Source organism: Macaca thibetana, chromosome 4, assembly GCF_024542745.1.
Source record: "Macaca thibetana thibetana isolate TM-01 chromosome 4, ASM2454274v1, whole genome shotgun sequence".
Classification (NCBI taxonomy): domain Eukaryota; kingdom Metazoa; phylum Chordata; class Mammalia; order Primates; family Cercopithecidae; genus Macaca; species Macaca thibetana.
In genome coordinates this window covers 24,699,277-24,720,681 of record NC_065581.1, presented here as the reverse complement: position 1 = coordinate 24,720,681, position 21,405 = coordinate 24,699,277, and the positions used below count along the sequence as shown (strand labels likewise).

At 41.0% G+C, this 21,405-nt stretch overlaps 2 protein-coding genes across 5 annotated transcripts in view; one reads left to right on the top strand and one right to left on the bottom strand.

Moving 5' to 3' along the window:
- Positions 1-1,661: 1,661 nt before the first annotated feature.
- C4H6orf62 (chromosome 4 C6orf62 homolog) lies at positions 1,662-17,278 on the top strand. 2 transcript variants are annotated; one of them, XM_050788240.1, is made up of 5 exons: positions 1,662-1,944; positions 5,500-5,676; positions 7,387-7,509; positions 13,240-13,374; positions 15,903-17,278. In XM_050788240.1, the coding sequence occupies exons 1-5, from the start codon at positions 1,903-1,905 to the stop codon at positions 16,026-16,028; spliced, it is 603 nt and encodes a 200-aa protein (XP_050644197.1). In that variant the 5' UTR covers positions 1,662-1,902; the 3' UTR covers positions 16,029-17,278. The 2 variants fall into 2 exon arrangements, with proteins under 2 accessions (XP_050644197.1, XP_050644196.1); XM_050788239.1 differs by having other exon boundaries at positions 1,709-3,289.
- The window catches only part of ACOT13 (acyl-CoA thioesterase 13), an 812,642-nt gene continuing 808,098 nt past the window's right edge, over positions 16,862-21,405 (bottom strand). For all 3 annotated transcript variants that reach the window (XM_050788247.1, XM_050788248.1, XM_050788246.1), the window contains one exon: positions 16,862-20,755. In XM_050788247.1, coding sequence (XP_050644204.1) covers positions 20,599-20,755 — 157 coding nt within the window. In that variant the 3' untranslated portion in view covers positions 16,862-20,598. The remainder of the gene's footprint in view (positions 20,756-21,405) is intronic.

Sequence of the window (21,405 nt, the reverse complement as noted above, 5' to 3'; positions counted from 1 at the left end):
GGCAGGCTGTAAGTCTGAGGTCCTGGGGGATCCTAACAGAAAGTGTGTTCTGACAGCAGTGGGTAAAAATCCACGAGTCGGACTGGACTGCTCCTCTCCTAAGCCACAGCAGCAACGTCTGTACAAGGTCTTTGACCTTGTTCGAAGCTTGAGGACCGCCCTCCCTGCCTGCGCACGTGGCGGGGTGGGGACAGAGGCAAGTGGCACTAATATGAGACATCTGCTCCAGCACGCCGTTTAAATTACAGGTGTCGAAATGAGTTCTGGGTTTGCTGCCGCAGGATACCGCGGGAGCGACCCCAAGAAGAACTAACAATTATAAGAATCGAAATAAGAATCTTCCAATCTTCCAACACACACTCTCCTTTTCCTTCTTTGCTCCGCCCCTACGCTCGCCCACTCTCCGCCCACTTCCCCAGTTTTGGCCCGCCCAGGTCGCTGGTTCGGCTCTGTCCCGCGCCCAGCCTGACTCTGAGAGGCTGACGAGACTCGGGAAGTGCGACTCCATCCGGGTGTTTTGTTGAGGCTGGTAGAGGGCGTGCTTTTATGATGTCATCGGGGCGGGGCGAAGAGCCAACTCAGGAGACCGGGACTTCCTGAAGAAGGGGGGCGGAGGAGTGGCGGGGAGACCCTTTCCACGCCCCTTGGACACTCCATACTGGAGGAGAGAGGCGTCTCAACACTCAAACTCCCTTTTGAGGCGAGATTACTGAAATGGAAAGGTTAAATTCAAAGACTCAACTTTTAAAAGACCTACTGCTATTCTGTCCTCTTGATCTGTTTTCCTGTTTTTCGATAACCTTGCAAAGTTTCCCACCTCCAATCCTTTCTCCCCCTTTGATTCTGTGCAAATGGTGGGGTCCCAGAGGACGCGCAGTCGCAGTCACACCGGGGCGGTGCCGGTGAGAGGCGGGTGACGCAGCGGCCTCGCTGCCATTTTAAGTTGTTTGTTCTCGGTTCTTTCTCAAACGCGACTCTGCCCCGGACCCGGGAGGCGCCCGAGGCCGTCGCCGCTTCTGCAGCCACCGGTGGGGGGGGGAACGAGGCAATACCGCCGCGGAGGCTCACCAACAGCTTCGGCTTTTCCCCCCTCCGGGTCTCCTCGACTTTTTCTGAGAGCCGGAATCCGACTGTAGGGGGAAGAAAGACTCAAGAGCAGATGCTTGAACTGAAATAACTTTATTTTGGGGGGTTACTTCGCTGACCCTTAGCGCAGGGCTTCCTTTCCCTTCCCCCTCCTCCGCCAGTACCGATCCAACTCCCCATCTTTCTTCTCGTTTTTCCTCTTTTTCTTTTTCTCTCCCTGTTGCCGCTGTCTCCGCGTCCTTCCCCTCCGTCGCCGCCCAGGGCGCCGAGCCAGACTATGGGTCCCAGGTGGGGGCTGAGCGGCGGCAGCAGCGCGGGCGGTCCAGTCACAGTGCGCACTGCAGCGGGGATGGAGGGGCTCAGTTGGCTGGTGGTTTTCTCTTGACATGGCTCCTGCCCGTGCTACGAGCAGCGCCCCCGCCGCCGCCGCCGCCTCTTCCGCCGCCGCCACCGCTCCGCCCGCAGGCTGCGGCTAGAGGGCCCAAACCCCGCCCGAGAGTCGGTCCGTGAGTCCCGGGCTTCGCGGGGACAGGGAGGGGATTTCCCTGTCACCCACCCTGCCCTAACTGTCTCAGTTCCACCCCCTGCCCCTCGGGAAACAAACTAACGACCCCACCCTAAACAATCCAAACTCTGGAAACATGGTCTGTTCAATGAGAGAGAGCTAATCTGGGAACTTAATTTTTGGGGGGGAGGGTGGGTGGGCTTACTTTAGAAGTAATATTAACACAATTATTTTCTTTTTTTCCCCACTGAACCTTCCCATTTACCCTCTCCCGCCTACTCCACCCGGGCGGGAATTGTTTCCACGATGAAATGAGTGAAAACCTGAGTGATCCTGTGTCTCCCGTGGTGCGAGTGAGTCGCTGCCGCTGAAGGCAAGGGGTGGGGGTGGGACCTGGAGGGGTGGAAGGCAGGTGGTCTCCGGGCACCGCCTGGGATTTGGGAGAAGAACCCGCCACCTTTGCCTCGGCAATGCTCACAAGAAGATAAATCGCACTCCCCATCATCTTGAACGGGGGCAAATCCACAGGGAAGTCTCCCTTGGGGAATGTAGGACTAGTTGCAGGCTGGGGGTGTTGGGAACCCGGGCATCAATCAGGTCTAACCACAGAGCCGGAGTAATTAATACCGTATTATATACCCCTTTTCCTTTTGCCATCATGATTCTCCTTGGCAGCAGCGTTAGCAGCCGCCAGAGGGTGAAAATGTGGGTGATGGGGAAGTTGGTAATGACTCCGCTGTTTTTTCTCATGGCTCCTTTGGGCAACAGCTGCCCGCCCCCGGTATACACTGTAGTTGATTGCAGGGAAACCCTGTACCTCTCCCTTTCCTTCTCTACTGATTTTGCACTTTTCTCTACGCTCACCACCAAGTGTAATCAATAACAAGCACTGACAATACATAGCAATAGTGAAATCTGAAATAACTAAGAATTAGGTACTACAGCCATGGAGCTGGCTGGGTAAAATCTAATTGGATATTTCAGTTTCATTCACCTACCCTGTTTTTGGTGTTTTGTTTTGGTTTTTGTTTTGGTTTTGGTGAGTTTTCTTTTTGTTTTTTGTTTTTTTTGGAAAGCAAGGATCACACTTCCCCCCCTCCCTGTTCCTTTTCTTAATCCCTTTTCTAAAAAGAGGGGAAAATCCGGATGGATTTTAGGGATTGGTCTGGTGTCAGCTGTGTTTTATTGCACACCTAAATCCTGATTATAGGCTTTTCATTTCTCCGCAAAGCCTTTATTTTGGCAGTTAAGCCAAATGTGTTTTCCAGAAAGTTAGTTGAAGTATTTTCTCCTCTTTCTTTCCTTTCTTCCCTCCCTTTTTCCCGTCTGACCCCAAACGTTATTGTCCAAACATGACTGGACAGCAGCTTTTGTTTCTTGACCCTGTAATATGACAGTCTGCTAATATTGCCAGAAGGTGCAGTTTTTGGGTTACAGTCGTGATTTTCGCTATTCAATCATATTAGCAGGAAAAAAAATGACTTGTTTCTGTTGTACTTGAGTCTTAAGAAAAAGTGCCCATAGTTTAGTGACAATTTCCAAAGGCTTTAGTACCACCTGTATTTCAAAATGGGGGACCCAAACTCCCGGAAGAAACAAGCTCTGAACAGACTACGTGCTCAGCTTAGAAAGAAAAAAGAATCTCTAGCTGACCAGTTTGACTTCAAGATGTATATTGCGTTTGTATTCAAGGAGAAGGTAATTTAAAGTTCTTAATGGTGAATTAGCACAAGTGATTTTTGTAAGTGTGTATTATTTGTTACTCTTAAATTATTATGAATATTAGGTTAAAGAGTGGTTGAAAAAAGTCTGCTTTGTATGCTCTGTTTTTCACCCTTAGGGGTGATTCTGTGAATTGAGCAGTTGCAGCATACGAAAAGATCCTTGAGCGTTTCTTGGTTTGGAAATAAATTTGAGTGTGAAGCTTAATAGTAGTATACACTGAGTTGACATGGGGTGGGCAACATTATAAAATTTTATGTGGAGTTAACATAGGAAACCTTAGGACGGAATTTAAAGATTATCTAATGTAGAGTATAAATAAGAGGCTTGAAATGTTAAATCGTAATTAGACTGTTCATATGCTAAAGTTAGTCTGTTTCTTAAACTCCGTAATGTAGGTAACTTTTTCTCATACATTTAATGAAGTAGAGTGCACCTTAACTTTTAGGAGCAATTAAATACTGAAATGGTTAATTTGTGTTTAGAAGTGTGATTTTCTTTTTTACTTAGAGTTCATTTTGCCTCGTATAGAAGTACAGTTTTTAAAAATTCAAAATGACCTAGAAGAAGTTTCATTTTTAGGGGCGGTAGAGGTCTTAATCCGAATTAGTTCCACAGTTGAATAGCAAACAGTGAGTTGTGAGTAGTCAAGGATGGGATGATAAAAGCAGTAATTTTTGCAACTTAAAGTGAACATTTTCTTAAATTATCAACGAGGCTTATTTCACCGGAGATGAGGTTATGAATATAAGGAAGTGCTGCTTGAATTTTGGTGCTTAAATTGTTAGCTAATTTCATATCAGAAATACAGTCTTAGTGTGGTATCTATTTAGTATCTGGAAGTTTCCCAGGTTTTCCCCTACTGTTTAACTCTTTTATTTACTTATTTTTGTTGCTGAGACAGGCCTCACTGTGTTGCCCAGGCTAGTCTTGAACTCCTGGGCTAAAGTGATCCTCCTGTTGTGGTGTTCTAAAGTGCTGGGATTACAGGCAGGAGCTGCCATGCATAGCCCCAACTCTTAACTCCTAAAAGGTTATTTGTATTTAAGAACATTCTTAGCTGCTGAAGTATAGTGTTGTGAAGTGATTTTAAAGTAATTTTTGAAGTGACTGTCCCAAGATTGGGTGGTATCAAGGACTTATATCTCCACTTTTGTTTTGTTGACAAGCTGACTCAGAATTGATGAGATTGGATTTTAGTTGAAGATGATATAATGTATCCTCTTCCAAGAGCATATCTTGGAATGATTGGAGCATATCTTGGATCTTCATTAATCCAAGATAATAAGTGATGAGACCAGATCTTTGTATTTAATCTATACATTGCCCCTGATTGCACCATCTAATTCTTTAACACCAATGATAATCTGGTTTTATTCTGTGAATGGACAGTGTCCATGCAGTTGCCCTGAATAATTCATGATATATACTTAATAGTATAGAATTTCAAAAAGTAGTTTTGTGATGCGAACTTAGTCTCGACTAGTGTTAAAAGATAACTTGGTGTGCTTTTTTTTAGTCTTTCAAATATTGATGGTTTTGGCTGGGTGCGGTGGCTCACGCCTGTAATCCCAGCACTTTGGGAGGCTGAGGCAGGCGGATCACTTGAGGTCAGGAGTCCAAGGCCAGTTTGACCAACATGGTGAAACCCCATCTCTACTGAAAATACAAAAATTTGCCAGATGTGGTGCCGCAGGCCTGTAATCCCAGCTACTCGGGAGGTTGAGGCAGGAGAGTCCCTCGAACCCAGGAGGCAGAGGTTGCAGTGAGCCAAGATCGTGCCACTGCACTCTAGCCTGGGCAACACAGCGACACTCCATCTCAAAAAAAAAAAAAAAAACCCACCCATAGGAATGAAGCAATTCATTTGTCTGAATAGCGTTGTTTTAAAACTGGTGAGATTTTTAATTTTAAGAAATAGTGTCCAGAATAATGCTATGGATACCATTATGCTATAAAACTCAAGCATTAAACATTCAAATGATAGCTTGTACATGTATGGTTGGAGGGGGAGGGTAGGAGAGGAACAGAACAAATTACCTATCTGAACATGTGTTTTCAGTATATAAGTTATTTCAGACAGTTAAGAATTTTGTGGAGTTAATGTTAGATGACATTGTAATATGAACTGAGTGTTAAAAGGCTGTGCTCCCTGTGGGTTAATACACCATTTTCTTTTCTTTTAGAAGAAAAAGTCAGCACTTTTTGAAGTGTCTGAGGTTATACCAGTCATGACAAATAATTACGAAGAAAATATCCTGAAAGGTGTGCGAGATTCCAGCTATTCCTTGGAAAGTTCCCTAGAGCTTTTACAGAAGGATGTGGTACAGCTCCATGCTCCTCGATATCAGTCTATGAGAAGGGTAAGTTCTGCCTTAAGTCTTGACTTGATAAAGTTTCTGTGGATTAACCTTGCGTTTCCCACCTCCCCAATCCCCCCTTAAAGTGGGTAGTTATGATAGTGACCAGTCTCTAAGGGTAAATTTGTCTTTGTGCCATGTTGATAACTGGGATCGTGACTTTAAAGCACTATGTTTATAGGATTAGAAAAAGACATTTTTTTACCCCAGACCATTCTTATGTGGATAAAGTATAGAAAGGAATTTCTTTAATCCGTGTTAGGTGTTGATGATCGCGGACTTTTTTTTTTTTTTTTTTGAGACAAAGTTTTGCTCTTTTGCTGAGGCTGGAGTGCAGTGGCGTGATCTTGGCTCACGGCAGCCTCTGCCCCCGCGTATTCAAATGATGCCTCTGCCTTAGCCTCCTGAGTGGCTGGGAGTAGGGACTACAGTTGTGTGCCACCATGCTTGGCTAATTTTTTGTATTTTTAGTAGAGACGGGGTTTTGCCGTGTTGGCTAGGCTGGTCTGGAACTCCTGACCTCAAGTCATCCTCCTGCCTTGACCTCCCAAAGTGCTGAGATTACAGGTGTGAGCCACTGCACCCAGCCAGTAGCCAACTATTTTTAATGATTTAAGTGTTATACATAAAGTTTTAAAATTTTTAAAGTAGGTTTGTTTTTTAGAATTTGACCTTGAGTAAAACATGGGAAACTTTGTTGTATTAGGCTCATAATCGTGTGTATTACTATTGTGGATACATGTCTTATATCTCCGTTTATTGTATTTCCTTTTTTGGGGGGAATATGAATATAAGGAGGTGTTTCCAGCTTTGTAAACTTCTGCAACATATTAAAAGTTAATCTGGGCATACCTGAACCAAGATATCCCCACAGTTACTTGGGGAGAATGCTGGTGATAACCACGTACTGGTCTGGAAGAGATTTGTGGACCTTCAAAAATTAATACGCTGGCTATAGTAATGAAGCAGAAGTCAGGAATGGAGAAAAGTAGTTTCCTATCAACATAAAAATAGTATTTCAACTATAATAGGATAGTGATTCATATTAGGAGTTTTAAGACATCTTTGTTAAATAGATTCTGATTTTTAAAGGTGGAAATAAAGTTTCAGGGTCTGACAACACAACAGATATCAGAGATTTTGTTGGAGTTTTCTCTATGCACTGATTAATCTAGGTCTTGGTGTTAGGAGCATTGGACTGAGTGTATGTGACTCTCTGCAAGATAAAAAAATTAGGGCCGGGCGCAGTGACTTAACGCCTGTAATCCCAACACTTTGGGAGGCTGAAGTGGGTGGATCACCTGAGGTCAGGAGTTCGAGACCAGCCTGGCCGATGTGGTGAAACCCCGTCTGTGTTAAAAATACAAAAAATATTAGCTGGGCATGGTGGCACACACTTGTAATCCCGGCCATTTGGGAGGCTAAGTCACGAGAATCAGTTGAACCTGGTAGGCGGAAGTTGCAGTAAGCAGAGATTGCGCCATTGCACTCCAGCCTGGGCCACAGAGAGGGACCCTCTCCAAAAATAAAAAATTACATCATGAGCTATTCAGATTATAAACTATTATGTTTACTTCCTAAGATATAAAATGATATATGGTAGGTCTTTTGTAGTTATAAAATGTTTTTGTAGGGAAACCCTATAATTTGTGACATTGCTTGATGTAGCTGTTTCTTTAAAAGTAAACTCTTTTTTTCCTCCTCATTTTATAGGATGTAATTGGCTGTACTCAGGAGATGGATTTCATTCTTTGGCCTCGGAATGATATTGAAAAAATTGTCTGTCTCCTGTTTTCTAGGTGGAAGGAATCTGATGAGCCTTTTAGGCCTGTTCAGGTATTTTGGTCTAAAATAAGTGTGATGAGTATTTCAGTATGTGAAAACTACTAGAATATAATAGGGTCTAACTTGATAAATTCTTTGGGAATATGGTTTCTGATAGTTTTATTTCATGAGTCCCCCCTATTTAGAGTATTGTGATGCAAGAGAAGAAAGCACTTGGATTATAGAATCTCTTGACATTGTGGTGGTCCCACCTGCCCAGTGTGGCTTTGAAGTTATGGCTAGAGAAAATCTTTTGAAGTGGACATTTATTGACTTATAGAGGGGCCCACACATGAGCTTCTGAGATCTGTAACTCTTGTAGCCTTCACCACACATCCTTTTAAAACAGTATATTTAACTCTGCTGCTTCCCAAAGGAGTGTGATCTGAAATGTGTGAAGAAATCATTTTCTAGAAGTTGATTTGTATATAAAATTATAGAGGAAAGAAGTAAATTTAGTAGCCATTCTTAACCTTAAAATCTTGCTGACTTTTGACTGTTTGTCATGGTATACCGGCCATTCCTCAAGTGAAACCCCCCTCTAGTGTTAAGGGCATTTACTCATATTGAACCTAGTTTTATTTATAGTATATTTGCATGCATAGAAGATGGAGGTCCACCAAAGTGTTAGTTGTGCTTGGTTGTAGGTCAGGTGTAGCTAACTTTCCTTTTTTATTATATGTGTTTACATATATGTTTCCTTTATAATTTATGGCATATATTGCCACAATTTTCTTAAGTATACTTTTATAAGCAGAAAAATGATGACATTAAGGACTCATTTTAAGTATACTAAATCAAATATTAGAAGGCTTTATTTTAAGCTAATTGTGAGGATTATTTGTAATTTAAAACTTTTGCTTCTGCTTATTACCCTGAAGTATCTTTGTGGTGCTTATATTTTTCACAGACTGTATAAGTTGATATACTCTCCCGCCCCCATGGTAATGTTGCTACACATAAGCTCTAATAATAATCATTTTTAATGTGTTAAAATTAATTCAGCTGAGTTCTAAAGATAATCCTTTGGTTATACATGTGAAAGTACTGTATACAGATTCCCCTGACTTCCAGTGGTTCAACTTAAGATTTTTCAACTTTACCATGATGTGAAAGCCATATCAATTCATTGTGCCCCTTGATTTATGATGGGACTACATCCAGGTAAACTCATTGTAAATTGGAATTGTTTTAAGTTAAAAAGTCACTTTTTGATTTAAAATACGTGTAACTTACACTGGGTTTATCAGGATGTAACATCACAAGTTGTGGAGCATCTGTATTTCTGTCATTTAATGGATGATATCTGACAAGAATACTGGAGAAAATGAATATAAAAGGCATGAAAACAGGAATAGAAAAGGCATATTTAAAGTTCTCAGAACAGGGCTAATAACTCTATCTACTTTCTGGAGGTGGTGTTAAGATTCGGTTTTTTAGTTAAGGATTTTCCTTTGGAAAAATGTAGGTCTGCGTATTACAGTATGTTTTCAAATTTCTGATACCCCGCCTTTCCCACTGGGACCTTATTTGAAATAGTTAACTTTAGTTTTGTGTCAAGTACTCTTTGAAGTCATGGCTGATGTTTATTGAGAGTTGACTGTACTAGGCTTCTGCTTTTTTTTTTTTTTTTTTTTTTTTTCTCTTGAGATGGAGTCCCACTCTGTTGCCAGATTGGAGTGCAGTAGCGTGATCTTGGCTCACTGCAACCTCCGCCTCCTTTCAACCTCTGCCTCCTGGGTTCAAGTGATTTCTTCTGCCTCAACCTCCCTGGGTCTACAGGGACATGCCACCACACCCAGCTAATTTTTGTACATTTAGTAGAGACAGGTGTTCACCATGTTGGCCAGGATGGTTTGGATCTCTTGACCTCGTGATTCGCCCGCCTCGGCCTCCCAAAATGCTGGGATTACAGGTGTGAGCCAGCTTTTTCCTTTTTGCCTGTCCTTTTTTTGAGACAGGGTTTTGCTCTGTTGCCCAAGCTGGAGTGTGGTGGCGTGATCTTGGCTCACTGCAACTTCTGCCTCGCAGGTTTGAGCCATTCTTGTGCCTCAGCCTCCTGAGTAGCTGGGATTACAGGCGCGCAGCTAATATTTGTACTTTTTTTTTTTTTTTGAGACAGGGTTTTGCCACGTTGGCCAGGCTGGTCTTGTACTCTTGACCTCAAGTGATCTGCCTGGCTTGGCCTCCCAAAGTGGTAGGAATACAGGCATGAGCCACCACACCCGGCCTTAGACTTTCTCTTACTTTATATATATTTAATCTCAGTCCTTAAAATAACTGGGTGGTAGATAGGAGGAAACTGAGACAGAAATTAGGTAAATAAGGCCCAAGGCAGTTAAATAGGATAAAAGCCTGGACTGACTATGCTTTTAACTCACCACCCTGTACTGTGAAAAGTTACCTCTGTTAATTATAGAATCTTAAAATTCTGGACTGAATGTAAGCAGTATGATGTAGGTAATAACTTTAGAATTCAACTGCAGTAAGTAGGTTAATATTGTAAGAACTAATTTGCTTTTCTGAAGTAATTTGAAATGTATGAATATCCTGTATGAGGGGCCTTAAATACAACTCACTTAGTTCTTTCTCAAAGAAAATGAGAAAAGGAATGGTAAATTTTAACTCACAGGCCTCTTTTTTTTTTTTTTTTTTTTTTTTTTTTGACTCTTAAAGCACTTTACTTATTTTTTAAAATTTAATTAATTTTTTGCAGAGATGGGGTGTCGCTTTGTTGCCCAGACTGGTCTTGAACTCCTGGGTTCAAGTGATCCTCTTGCCTCAGCCTCCCAAAGTGCTGAGATTACAGATATGAGTCACGGTGCCTGGCCTTTTGAAGCACTTTAAAATCTGAAAATTTGGGCAGTGAGGATATAATCGGAACCAGAATAAGGATTGTTTTTAAATAGTGAGTTCTTCAGTGTACTATGAAGTGCCAGGAGGTACTACTGAAATATATCTCTTCTTTTCATTATTAATGCTACTACCGAGGTTAGCTCCTCCCCTGTTAGAATATTTCGTTACTTCTGTGGGAATTACTTCTTTCATGCTGCTTATGAGAAGTTGTGTATGTGTTTGTGTGTGTACACCATTTCTTTTCACATAAGTGGATATTCAATATGATAGAATTGAAATGCTATAGAATCATAAGGAAGGCCTTTTTCAGTCTCACTCAAACCTCCTTTCAGTGTGATTACTGTTCTTGCACCCACCTTGGTTACTTTCCATATTGCAGCTTTGTTACTTGAATAGTATTTCAGTTTTTAACACATTTGTTTTTGTGTTGGTTCTGTTTCCTGGCATGGCTTTTTTGTTTTGTTTTGTTTTTAGATGGTGAGAATGGGGTCTCACTCTGTCATCCAGGCTGGAGTGCAGTGGCACAGTCATGGCTCACTGCAGCCTTGACCTCCTAGGCCCAAGTGATCCTTCCACCTCAACCTCATGAGTAGCTGGGACCACAGGTGTGCACCACCATGCCCAGCTAATTATTTTTGTAGAGATAGGATCTCACTGTGTTGCCCAGACTGGTCTCAAACTCCTGGCCTCTAGTGATCCTCCTGTTTTGGCCTCCCAAAGTGCTGGGATTATAGGTTTGGGCCACCATGCCCAGTCAGCATTTATCAGATTACTTACCATTGCTACTTGTCCTGGGGAAATTCTCTTAATCTTTAAAGGTGCAATCCAAAATCATAATGTTCCTGTGTTACTTACTGTTATTTATTTTTTTCTCCTATAGCAGTTTGATGATAAGAACCGAATTTGGGCCGGGCGCGGTGGCTCACTCCTGTAATCCCAACACTTTGGGAGGCTGAGTAGGGCGGATCACCTGAGGTCAGGAGTTTTAGACCATCCTGACCAACATGAAGAAGTCCTGTCTCTACTAAGAATACAAAATTAGTTGGGCTTGGTGGTGCATGCCTGTATCCCAGCTACTCGGGAGGCTGAGGCAGGAGAATCGCTTGAACCCAGGAGGCGGAGGTTGCAGTGAGCCAAGGTTGCGCCATTGCACTCCAGCCTGGGCAACAAGAGCGAAACTCCGTCTCAAAAAAAAAGGGGGGAAAAATTGGAGTTTTACAAATAATCACGTCTTATTCTGGGAAAGCAATTGAAGCAAGTTGGATTTTATATTTGGATGTACTTGTCCTCTTCAGCAGTGTAATAAGCCCGTTAAGGCTGAAGTAACCTTATTCCTATTTTTTAGTAGCTAATAGCATGCTTTTGATATGGTTATGATTATACGAATAATTTAGTATTTGAATTGTATGGAAGTACAGTTCGGTGTCATGTTACGTGTAGTGTATTGTGATGCTATATCATAGTTTATGTTATGGTTTATAAGAAAAGCTCCTAGGTATAAAATCCTGCATAGCAGGAACTTGGTTTTTCAATGGTCTTATTTCCTACTGTTTTAGACGTAACAGGGCAGTAAAATTTGTTTGAACCAAATGGACTAACGATTATTTGTACAACTCAGTATTATCTAAATATCATATTGTTTTTTTTGTTTTTTTTTTTGAGGCGGAGTCTCGCTCTGTCTCCCAGGCCGGAGTGCAGTGGCCGGATCTCAGCTCACTGCAAGCTCCGCCTCCCAGGTTTACGCCATTCTCCTGCCTCAGCCTCCCGAGTAGCTGGGACTACAGGCGCCCGCCACCTCGCCCGGCTAGATTTTTGTATTTTTTAGTAGAGACGGGGTTTCACCGTGTTAGCCAGGATGGTCTCGATCTCCTGACGTTGTGATCCACCCGTCTCGGCCTCCCAAAGTGCTGGGATTACAGGCTTGAGCCACCGCGCCCGGCCTAAATATCATATTGTTAAGTCTAGGTTTCTTGAATTCTTCATCAAGCCTGGTCATGTCTTAGCATTTGGTGTCTCCCCATGCCCAACAGATATTTTGTGGGAGGATGGAGTTGATCTTCCTCATGTTAAAAGATTGAAGGGCGTGTTCTGACTTAATTGATAACAGTCTTTCATAACTTCAAAAATTTTTGAAAACAACCCAAGGCTAGCTGTGGGGAAAAATCACATAAAAACATAGCCTATCTGTGAGGAGCAGAACTATATTTCAGTTGTGGGCTTTACATTTCATTTAATCCTCTTAACTGTCCTGTGAAATGGGTTACGGCTTTATTTTATAGATGAGGAAGCTGAAGTTTAGGTAAGTTAAGGGATCTGCGTAAGGTCACGTAACTAGTGAGTTGTGCAGCTAGGGTTAGAATAAACATTTATTTATTTTTTTCTTAGAAACAGCAATTAACAATGTGCCTCCTAATCAAAAGAGATGTCCTTGAGGCTTAAAGTACTATGGTGGGAGTCTTGGACTGAGTAGGTTTGAAAATACAATTTTATGATCATGGAGTACTAGGATTTAGTCATTTTGATTCAGAGAATTTCCCGATCAGCTGTCGCCGTGGAGTGTACTGTCCAATGGAATTCTCTACAATTAAGGAAATGTTCTGTATCTCAAGAGATTGTTCTTAATGGTGGCCAGTAGTCATGTGACCATTGAGCATTTGAAATGTGGCTGGTGTTACTGAAGAATGGAATTGTAAATACCTTTTAATCTAAATTTTTGCCTGTGATACTAGCTGTGGGTTTGCCATAATTTGTTTTTTAAAGAGGAAGAAATAACGTTTGACTGGTGGCTGTTTTATTGGACAGCACAGCTATATGCATATAGATGCAGATGTTTCAGGTAGTATAACTTGTTTGAAGTTAAATACAAATGTTGTATTTTGTATTTAGGCCAAATTTGAGTTTCATCACGGTGACTATGAAAAACAGTTTCTGCATGTACTGAGCCGCAAGGACAAGACTGGAATCGTTGTCAACAATCCTAACCAGTCAGTGTTTCTCTTCATTGACAGACAGCACTTGCAGGTAAGCAGGTTTTTTGAAAACCACTTACAGGCTCATTCAAAAAGCTTATTGGTTAGTAAATGTTTTTTATACAAGTTACTTGTTTTGTCCCCCAAACACTGCATTATTTTTGAAGTTACTTTAAAAAAAAAAAAAAAAAAAAATAGGCTGGGCATGGTGGCTCACGCCTGTAATCCCAGCACTTTGGAAAGCCGAGGCGGGTATATTGCTTGAGCTCAGGAATTCCAGACCAGCCTGGGCAACATGACGAAACTTCATCTCTACAGAAAATATAAAAACTAGCCAGGCATGGTGGCATGTGCCTGTAGTCCCAGCTGCTGGGGAGGCTGAAGGGGGAGGACTGCTTGAGCTTAGGAGGCTACAGTGAGATCTTGCCACTACACTCCAGCTTGAGTGACAGAACGAGATCCTGTCTCAAAAAAAATGAATTTTTAAAACAGTATTTCCTAGACCTCACCGTAGAATAATGGTTCCCAAATTTTGCTGCACTTTACAGCAACCTGGCAAGCTTTTTTTTTTTTTTTTTTAAACAAAAGGGAAAAAACCCACCTCCTCCGAAGCTTTTAAAAGTCACGATTCTAGTGAACAGTAGTGGGAACCGTTGCCCTAAAGCATTTCTACCAGATGTGTGGGCAACGGATAAACATCACTTGAGAACTTGTTAAAAATATAGACTCTCAGACTCTACGAATCAGAATCCACACTTTAAACAGAACCCTCAGGTGATTTGAAACACATTGTGTTTCCAGAAGCACTGACCTGGCCCTCTTTTTTGTTTGTTTATTTTGAGAGGGAGTCTGTCGCCCAGGCTGGAGTGCAGTGGTGGGATCTCAGTTCACTGCAAGCTCCACCTCCCGGGTTCACACCATTCTCCTGCCTCAGCCTCCCGAGTAACTGGGACTACGGGCGCATGCCACCACGCCTGGCTAATTTTTATTTTATTTTTTTGTATTTTTAGTAGAGACGGGGTTTTACCGTGTTAGCCAGGATGGTCTCGTTCTCCTGAACTTGTGATCTGCCTGCCTTGGCCTCCCAAAGTGCTGGGATTACAGGCTTGAGCCACTGTGCCCAGCCGACTTTTTAAATCTAAAAGGATGAGTGACATTTATTTAAAAGATCCACATTTATTTCAAATAAGCACTTCCATTTGGGTACAGTGTCTCTTGTAATCCTAGCATTTTGGGAGGCTGATGGGGGAGGATTGCTTGAGTCCAAGAGTTCAAGACCAGCCTGGGCAACAGAGTGAGACCTCATTTCTACAAAAAATCAAAGAAATTAGCCAGACATTGTGGCATGCCTCTGTGGTCCTAGTTACTCTGGAGGCTGAGGTGGGGAGAATCGCTTGAGCCCAGGATTTTAAGAGTTGCAGCGAGCCATGATGGCACCAACACACTCCTGCCTGAATAACACAGTGAGACCCCATCTCAAAAAAAAAAAAAAAAAAAAAAAAAAAAAAAACCACTGCCAACAACAAATAACCACTTCCCTTTTAAGCAGCAATCCAAGTATTGCAGTTTAGTTTTTAGATGCATCCACTTGCTGGCTGTGTGATCTTGGACAGGTAACTGTTGTGAGTGAGCATTTTGCTTCTGTGAAATTGAACAAATGATAATCCTAAGGTTGTTAAATTTAACCTAAGGTTGTTACATTTAAAATTAATACAAGTAAAGTATATGTACATATGTATAGGTTCATTTACATTTGTAGACTACTTTAGACATCTTCAAAGTCAGTCTTTATTTTGCCTTTTAGAGGTGCTAGATAGTGAAAAAAAGATGAACTTTGTAGTTAAGTTGGATGTTCAAATGGTAACTGCTTCTTAAAAATAAGGGTTTTTGATTTAACTGGTAATAGTTAGGCTTTCTTCTAGTCCCTTACCCCAGGATATGCTTAAATCTTTCTTTTATTTTTTGAGACAGGGTCTCACTCTTGTCACCAGGCTGGAGTACACTGGCATGATCATGGCTCACCATACCCTTGACCTCCTGGGTACAGGTGATCCACCTCAGCTTCCCGAGTGGCTGGACTACAGGCATGTGCCACCACATCCAGCTAATTTTTGTATTTTTTGTAGAGGTGGGTTTTCCTCATGGTGCCCAGAATGGTCTTGAACTCCTGGGCTCAAGCAATCCTCCTGACTCAGCCTCCCAAAGTGCTGAGAGTACCACCACCACACCCAGCCTTAAATTTTTACCTATTCCTTCATCCTCTCACTAGCTTCTATTCTTACCACATCTGCTTTGTCTTCTTTTATGTAAAAATGACTTCAAACTCATGAAATGCTTTTAGCTTTAATTTCTTCTAGCAAGTAGTCTCTGGTTTACTTCCCCAACTTTTTATCTTTTAATTCTGCATAATTTTTTTTTGCATCTTATATGGCAAGATTTTGTCTGTCTAGAATATGGATAGGGACTGTAATTTGTCCCTTACTCTGTATGTTAAGACGCTTAATTGTGGGAAGTTGACTTCATGTGACAGTTATGCTAAAGTTTTATTTTTAAAAAGTATTAAAATGTTTCCCCTTCCAGACTCCAAAAAACAAAGCTACAATCTTCAAGTTATGCAGCATCTGCCTCTACCTGCCACAGGAACAGCTCACCCACTGGGCAGTTGGCACCATAGAGGATCACCTCCGTCCTTATATGCCAGAGTAGAGTACTGACCAGCAAAATGGAGAAGATCAGAGAATGCAGCAGCAATTTTTTTTCTTGTTTTCTTACCACTTTATTCTTTCAGAGTTTAAAGAAAATGGACTCATGCACAGAACACTATGCATTTTGAAACTCGTTCATCCTGGATTTTTTTAAATCATTTTTATCTCAGAACTTAAAAATTAGATGTCGTGCACAGACTGTGTGAAAGAAGATGCTTTGCATATTTGCTGCACTGCATCAGTATCTTACTAAAAATGTGAAATGAAAGGACTATTGTACACTGAAATGCTTAAATGTATCTGAAAGCACAAGGTGATACTCATTTTTATGGTCTTCCCATTTGTGCTGGTATTTGCCTCTTTTACATCTGTCATCAGTATTTAGAGGGTGAGAAGTGAATGTAACAGGTATAAATAACATTTTTAAAAACAATAGCTTTGCTATAATCACAGTCGTTCCAGAGCACTGTCAGATTCATTCTAATGACCAGAACTGGTTGTTTAAAAAAGAAAATACAACCATGGGAAAGAAATCTTAAATGAAAAACGCATCTCATTGTAGGCATTCTTGCCTCATATTTTACTGGGCCATGTTTGTTTCCTGGTACTCATGTATTTTTTTTTTTCCAGATCTCTTTCCCCAAGTTGCTATTGTAGGAGTATTCTGCTGCGTGTGGATGCAGTTATACTCATTAAAGCAGATCTGGAGTCTGAAGTAGCTATAAAGCAGCTATAAAACTGAGAAATACATTCATAGCTGCAGAAACTATGATAGGTAGAGGACTTTGTTTTGTTTTGTTTTTTGGTTTTACAGAGAAGAGATTTTTATTACAAAGAAAAAAATTCCAGTGAATTGTTGCAGAAATGCTGGTTTCTACACCATCCTAAAGAAAAACTAAAGGGTGTTTTGGAGTAGAAAAAGGTTATAAAGTTGGAATCTTAAATTGTAAAATTAACCATTGAGTATCAAAGTTCTAAAAGCAGAACTCATTTTGTGCAATGAACATAAGGAAAGACTACTGTATAGGTGTTTTTTTTTTTTTTTCCTTTAAATGAAGAAGAGCTTTGCTTAAGGGTTGCATACTTTTATTGGAGTAAATCTGAATGATCCTACTCCTTTGGAGTAAAACTAGTGCTTACCAGTTTCCAATTGTATTTAGCTTCTGGTTGGAATTTGGAAAAACAAAAAAACAAAAAAAAGAAAACCTAAATAAAATAGGTGAAAGTTCCCTGACTATTCAGGTGAATACAGAAAGTTTGAAGTGTTAACTTTTTTTTTCCATTTCACTGATGCTACTGGTCACCTTAGGGAATTATTTCATTTCACAGTCTGTGGCTAAACAGCAAATTCAGAAGAAAAATACCTGGCAATTGAGTGTGTAACTTCAAGAATAGGAATCAAGAACATACTGTCAGCTTTCAAAAGTTAGCAACCTGGCCTTATGCCTTGCTTAATGGGAAAGTGCCATTCTTAAATTTCAAAATGCTTTCATGTGTCCTCTTACTTAAAAATCAGAATCTATTTGAAATAACATTTTGAATGTTTATTACAGCCAGGTACTCTTCTAAGCTCTTGTCTTAACCTCTCAACCTTGGCTGGAAATAGATGCAGAGGTTAAGTAACTTGCTCAAGCTCAGATCATAAGTAGTGGACGATTTAAAACCAGGCTGGCTGGCTCTAGGGTCTATCTCTTAATTTGCCATATTGTATTAATTTACCATATTGAATTATACTTATGTTCACCAAGTTAGGCATTTTGGCAGCCATTGTTTACGTTTTTATTTTGGAATAATTTAGAAAAGTTGCCAGAGTAATATGAAAGTTCTTGTGTGATCTTTACCCTCATTTTTATTATTTTGCCACGTTTTTTTCATTTTCTCTGTACATGCATTTATACATACTTTCTGAGCTATTTGAGAGTTTGTTGCACACCTTGTGCTGCCTTACCCCTTCCTTAGTACTTTGGCGTATGTTCCAAGTATAAGAATATTTCATATAACTAGAGTAAAATTACCAAACTCAGGGAATGTGATACTCTTTATCATCCATATTTGTTTTGTTGTCCCAGTATCCTTGGTAGCTTTTCTTAGATCCCCCTAGAATACAGGATCATTGAATTTAGTTGTTCTCAGTTGTCTTTAATGTGGAACAGTTCCTTAGCCTTTATGTGTTTCATGACCTGTATGTTTTTTGGAGTACAGGGCAATTTTTCTTGTAAATTGTTAACTCATTTTGCATTTGAATTGTTTATTCATGCTTACACCCTTCCCAAGCATACTCTCCATCTGCTCTTCATTGATGTTACTTTTGAGCACCTGGTCAAGGTATCCTGGTTTTGCCCTATATATGGTACTTACTACTAGCAATCTCTGGGAAACAACGTGCAAATATCCTGCTCGTTATCAGGAGCTCCCTTGGTGATTCTTTCCAGACTAAAACCAGTCTTTATGATGCTTACAAAATAGTGATTTTCCAAATCTACCCCTCTGTCCATTTACAGCATTTGTTGTAAGAAAGTGTTCTATTTCTGCCATTTATTATCTACCTAAACACTATGGCCTCATATTTTTTCCCTCCAAATCATAATTTGCATGCCTTTATTATTTTGAGCATGTGCTTTTATGCAGAAGATACTGTAACTTTTCTGTCCCAGCCTTAAGCCCTGGAATCAGCTGTTTCTCCAAGGAGCCCAGGTTCCTTTTAGTGGGAAATACTGGAAGTAAACATTTGGGACCCCTGTATGCTCACTGCTACTGTTGCTACTGTGGAGTCTTCTGCCCTTTCGGTGGACAAATCAGCCTATGATGTAGGGAAAGGATGTGCCTTTAACTGTTAACTTGACTTAAATTTACTTAAAGCTGCATCCTTTTTAGTCTTTAATCATGAAATGTTCATTAAGACTCCCTGACACAGAAATCAAGGAAGAGTCAGCTGGGTGCAGTGGTTCACACCTGTAAGTTCAGTACTTTGCGGTGGGGGGGGGGGGGGGGGGGGCGCCAAGGCAGGAGGATTGCTTGAGCCTACAAGTTTGAGACCAGGCTGGGCAACATGAGACCTTGTCTCTACAAAAATAAAATTAGGCATGGTGGCACACACCTGTAGTTCCAGCTACTCAGGAGACAGGTGGAAGAATGCCTTGACCCTGGGAGTTTGAGGCTACAGTAAGCTGGGAGCGTATCACTGTACTCCAGCTTGAGGGACAGTGAGACTCTGTCTCAAGAGTGCCACAGTCTTGAGAGACTTCTTGGAGACTTCTGAGAAATGAACTTGGTCTTTTCAATACCGTAAACTTGGAGGTTTGAGATCTGCATGGTTTTATTCTAAGTACAAGAAAAGGAGCTAGTAGCATGTTTTTTTTTCTTCTCCCTCTATTGGACCATTTCCTGTATCACTAATGTGCTTTGCCTCAAACTTTCTTGAGGTCTTTTTTAGGCATATGGCTCAATCTTTTATTTTTCAATATGGGCTGTAGTTCATATATTTTGAAGTTTCATAATCTTAGGAAAAGGAAATGCAAGTGTGGTTTGGCATTTTAGATCTGGGAAGAACCTAAGATTGACTAAGGATTGGCCATTGCTATGGTCTGAATGTGTTTCCCCTAAATATGTATGTTAAAATCCCAATCCCCAAGGTGATGATATTAGCAGGTGGGCGTCTTTGGGAAGTTATTAGATCATGAGGGCAGAACCGTCAAGATTGGAATAAGTGCCCTTAAGAAAGAGAACCCAGGCTGGGCACACTGGCTCACACCTGTAATCCCAGCACTTGGCGGGGGCAAGGGCGGGCGGATCACCTGAGGTCGCGAGTTCGAGACCAGCCTGGCCAACATGGCGAACCCCATTTCTACAAAAATTAAACAGTGTGATAGCACACGCCTATAGTCCCAGCTACTTGGGAGGCTGAGGCAGGAGAATCACTTGAACCCAGAGGGCAGAGGTTGCAGTGAGCCGAGATCGTGCTGCTGTACTCCAGCCTGGGCAACAAAGCGAGACTTTGTTTCAAAAAAAAAAAAAAAAGAACCCAGAGGGCTCACTTGCCCCTTCCACCACACAGTGAGAAGGCACCATCTATGAGCCAGGAAGCGGGCCCTCACCTAACAGGATCTGCTGGGGCCTTGACCCAGGACTTTCCAACCTCTAGAACCATGAAAAATTTCTGTTGTTCCTATAAGCTGCCCAGTCTGTGATACTTTTGCTATAGCAGCCCCAACAGAATTAGAATAATTTCTATTTCTCCTTTAGCTTAACACGGGACTTTAGTTTTAATCTTAACTGAGAATGGGTGGCCCTGCTAATTGCTTTGCTTTACCTGTTTTCAAAACACTTTGAGCTAAGAATTTTTCACCCAATTATCACACATGATTAAAAAACAAGATGCTTAAAATGAAAAAAAAAAAAACAAAAACCAGACACCCCTACCTTTACCCTACTTGGTTTCCAGGTCCTTTTCCTCAAAAAATATTTCTAACTGCTTCTGGTTTTGCTAGTTTATTTAAAAAATGACAACTGTTTGAGCCAAATCTATACTTGATACCCATTGTTGGGTTTCTTTAGGTCATTCTGCTGTTCTCTCAGTTTCCCAGGTGTTTTGTGTGTCTTCCTTGTGCTATTAATTTTCCTGTGACCTTGTTGGTCAGATCCACAGAGGCAAATGCAAGTGTTTTTCCTTGCTTCAGAACATGTGCTGTAATCACAATATCTTCTCCTAATTTTGCAGGTGACATGTACCTTGAAAGAAAATGAATACAGTTAACAGCAAATAATTTTTCAAAGGGAAGGTTGTGTGCATCTCACAACAGTGTTCCTATGTAACTTATTTTACTCATAAAAATAGTATTGGTAAGCTTTTTGTACTATCAAATGTGAATGGCTGGTCCTAAGCAGGTTCTATCTTACCCATTCCTTACCCACACAAGTTTCTTTTCCCAAATATATAAGAGGTTTTCTTGCCTCCCCTTTTTTCCCTTTACGTTTCCCACTTCATATTTATTTGGGGCTGGTGAAAGATCTCCAGCTTTCATTTAACTCTCCTTAACTTCTTAGGTGAAATATCACTTGGTGTCTATACATTGTCCTAGCCATATTTACAATTTATTTGACTCTAAAATGACAATATAACAACTATAAGGAATTGATACGATGTCCTTACAATCTTGGTGATGGATTGTCTATATTTTTAAGAGATGTACATCCTACTCACTTGTAATCGTTAAGTTATCTTTAACTCAGCTGGCTCCAGCTAATTTAAAAAAAAAATTGGGGAGATGAGGATTGTTTAAAACAAATGTTAATGTTTTAAAGGGAAACATTTCCTTACAGTTTATGTTTCTGCTTTTTAGAAAGAAGCCTTTAAAAAGGGTATGTGTTTTTGCCATATT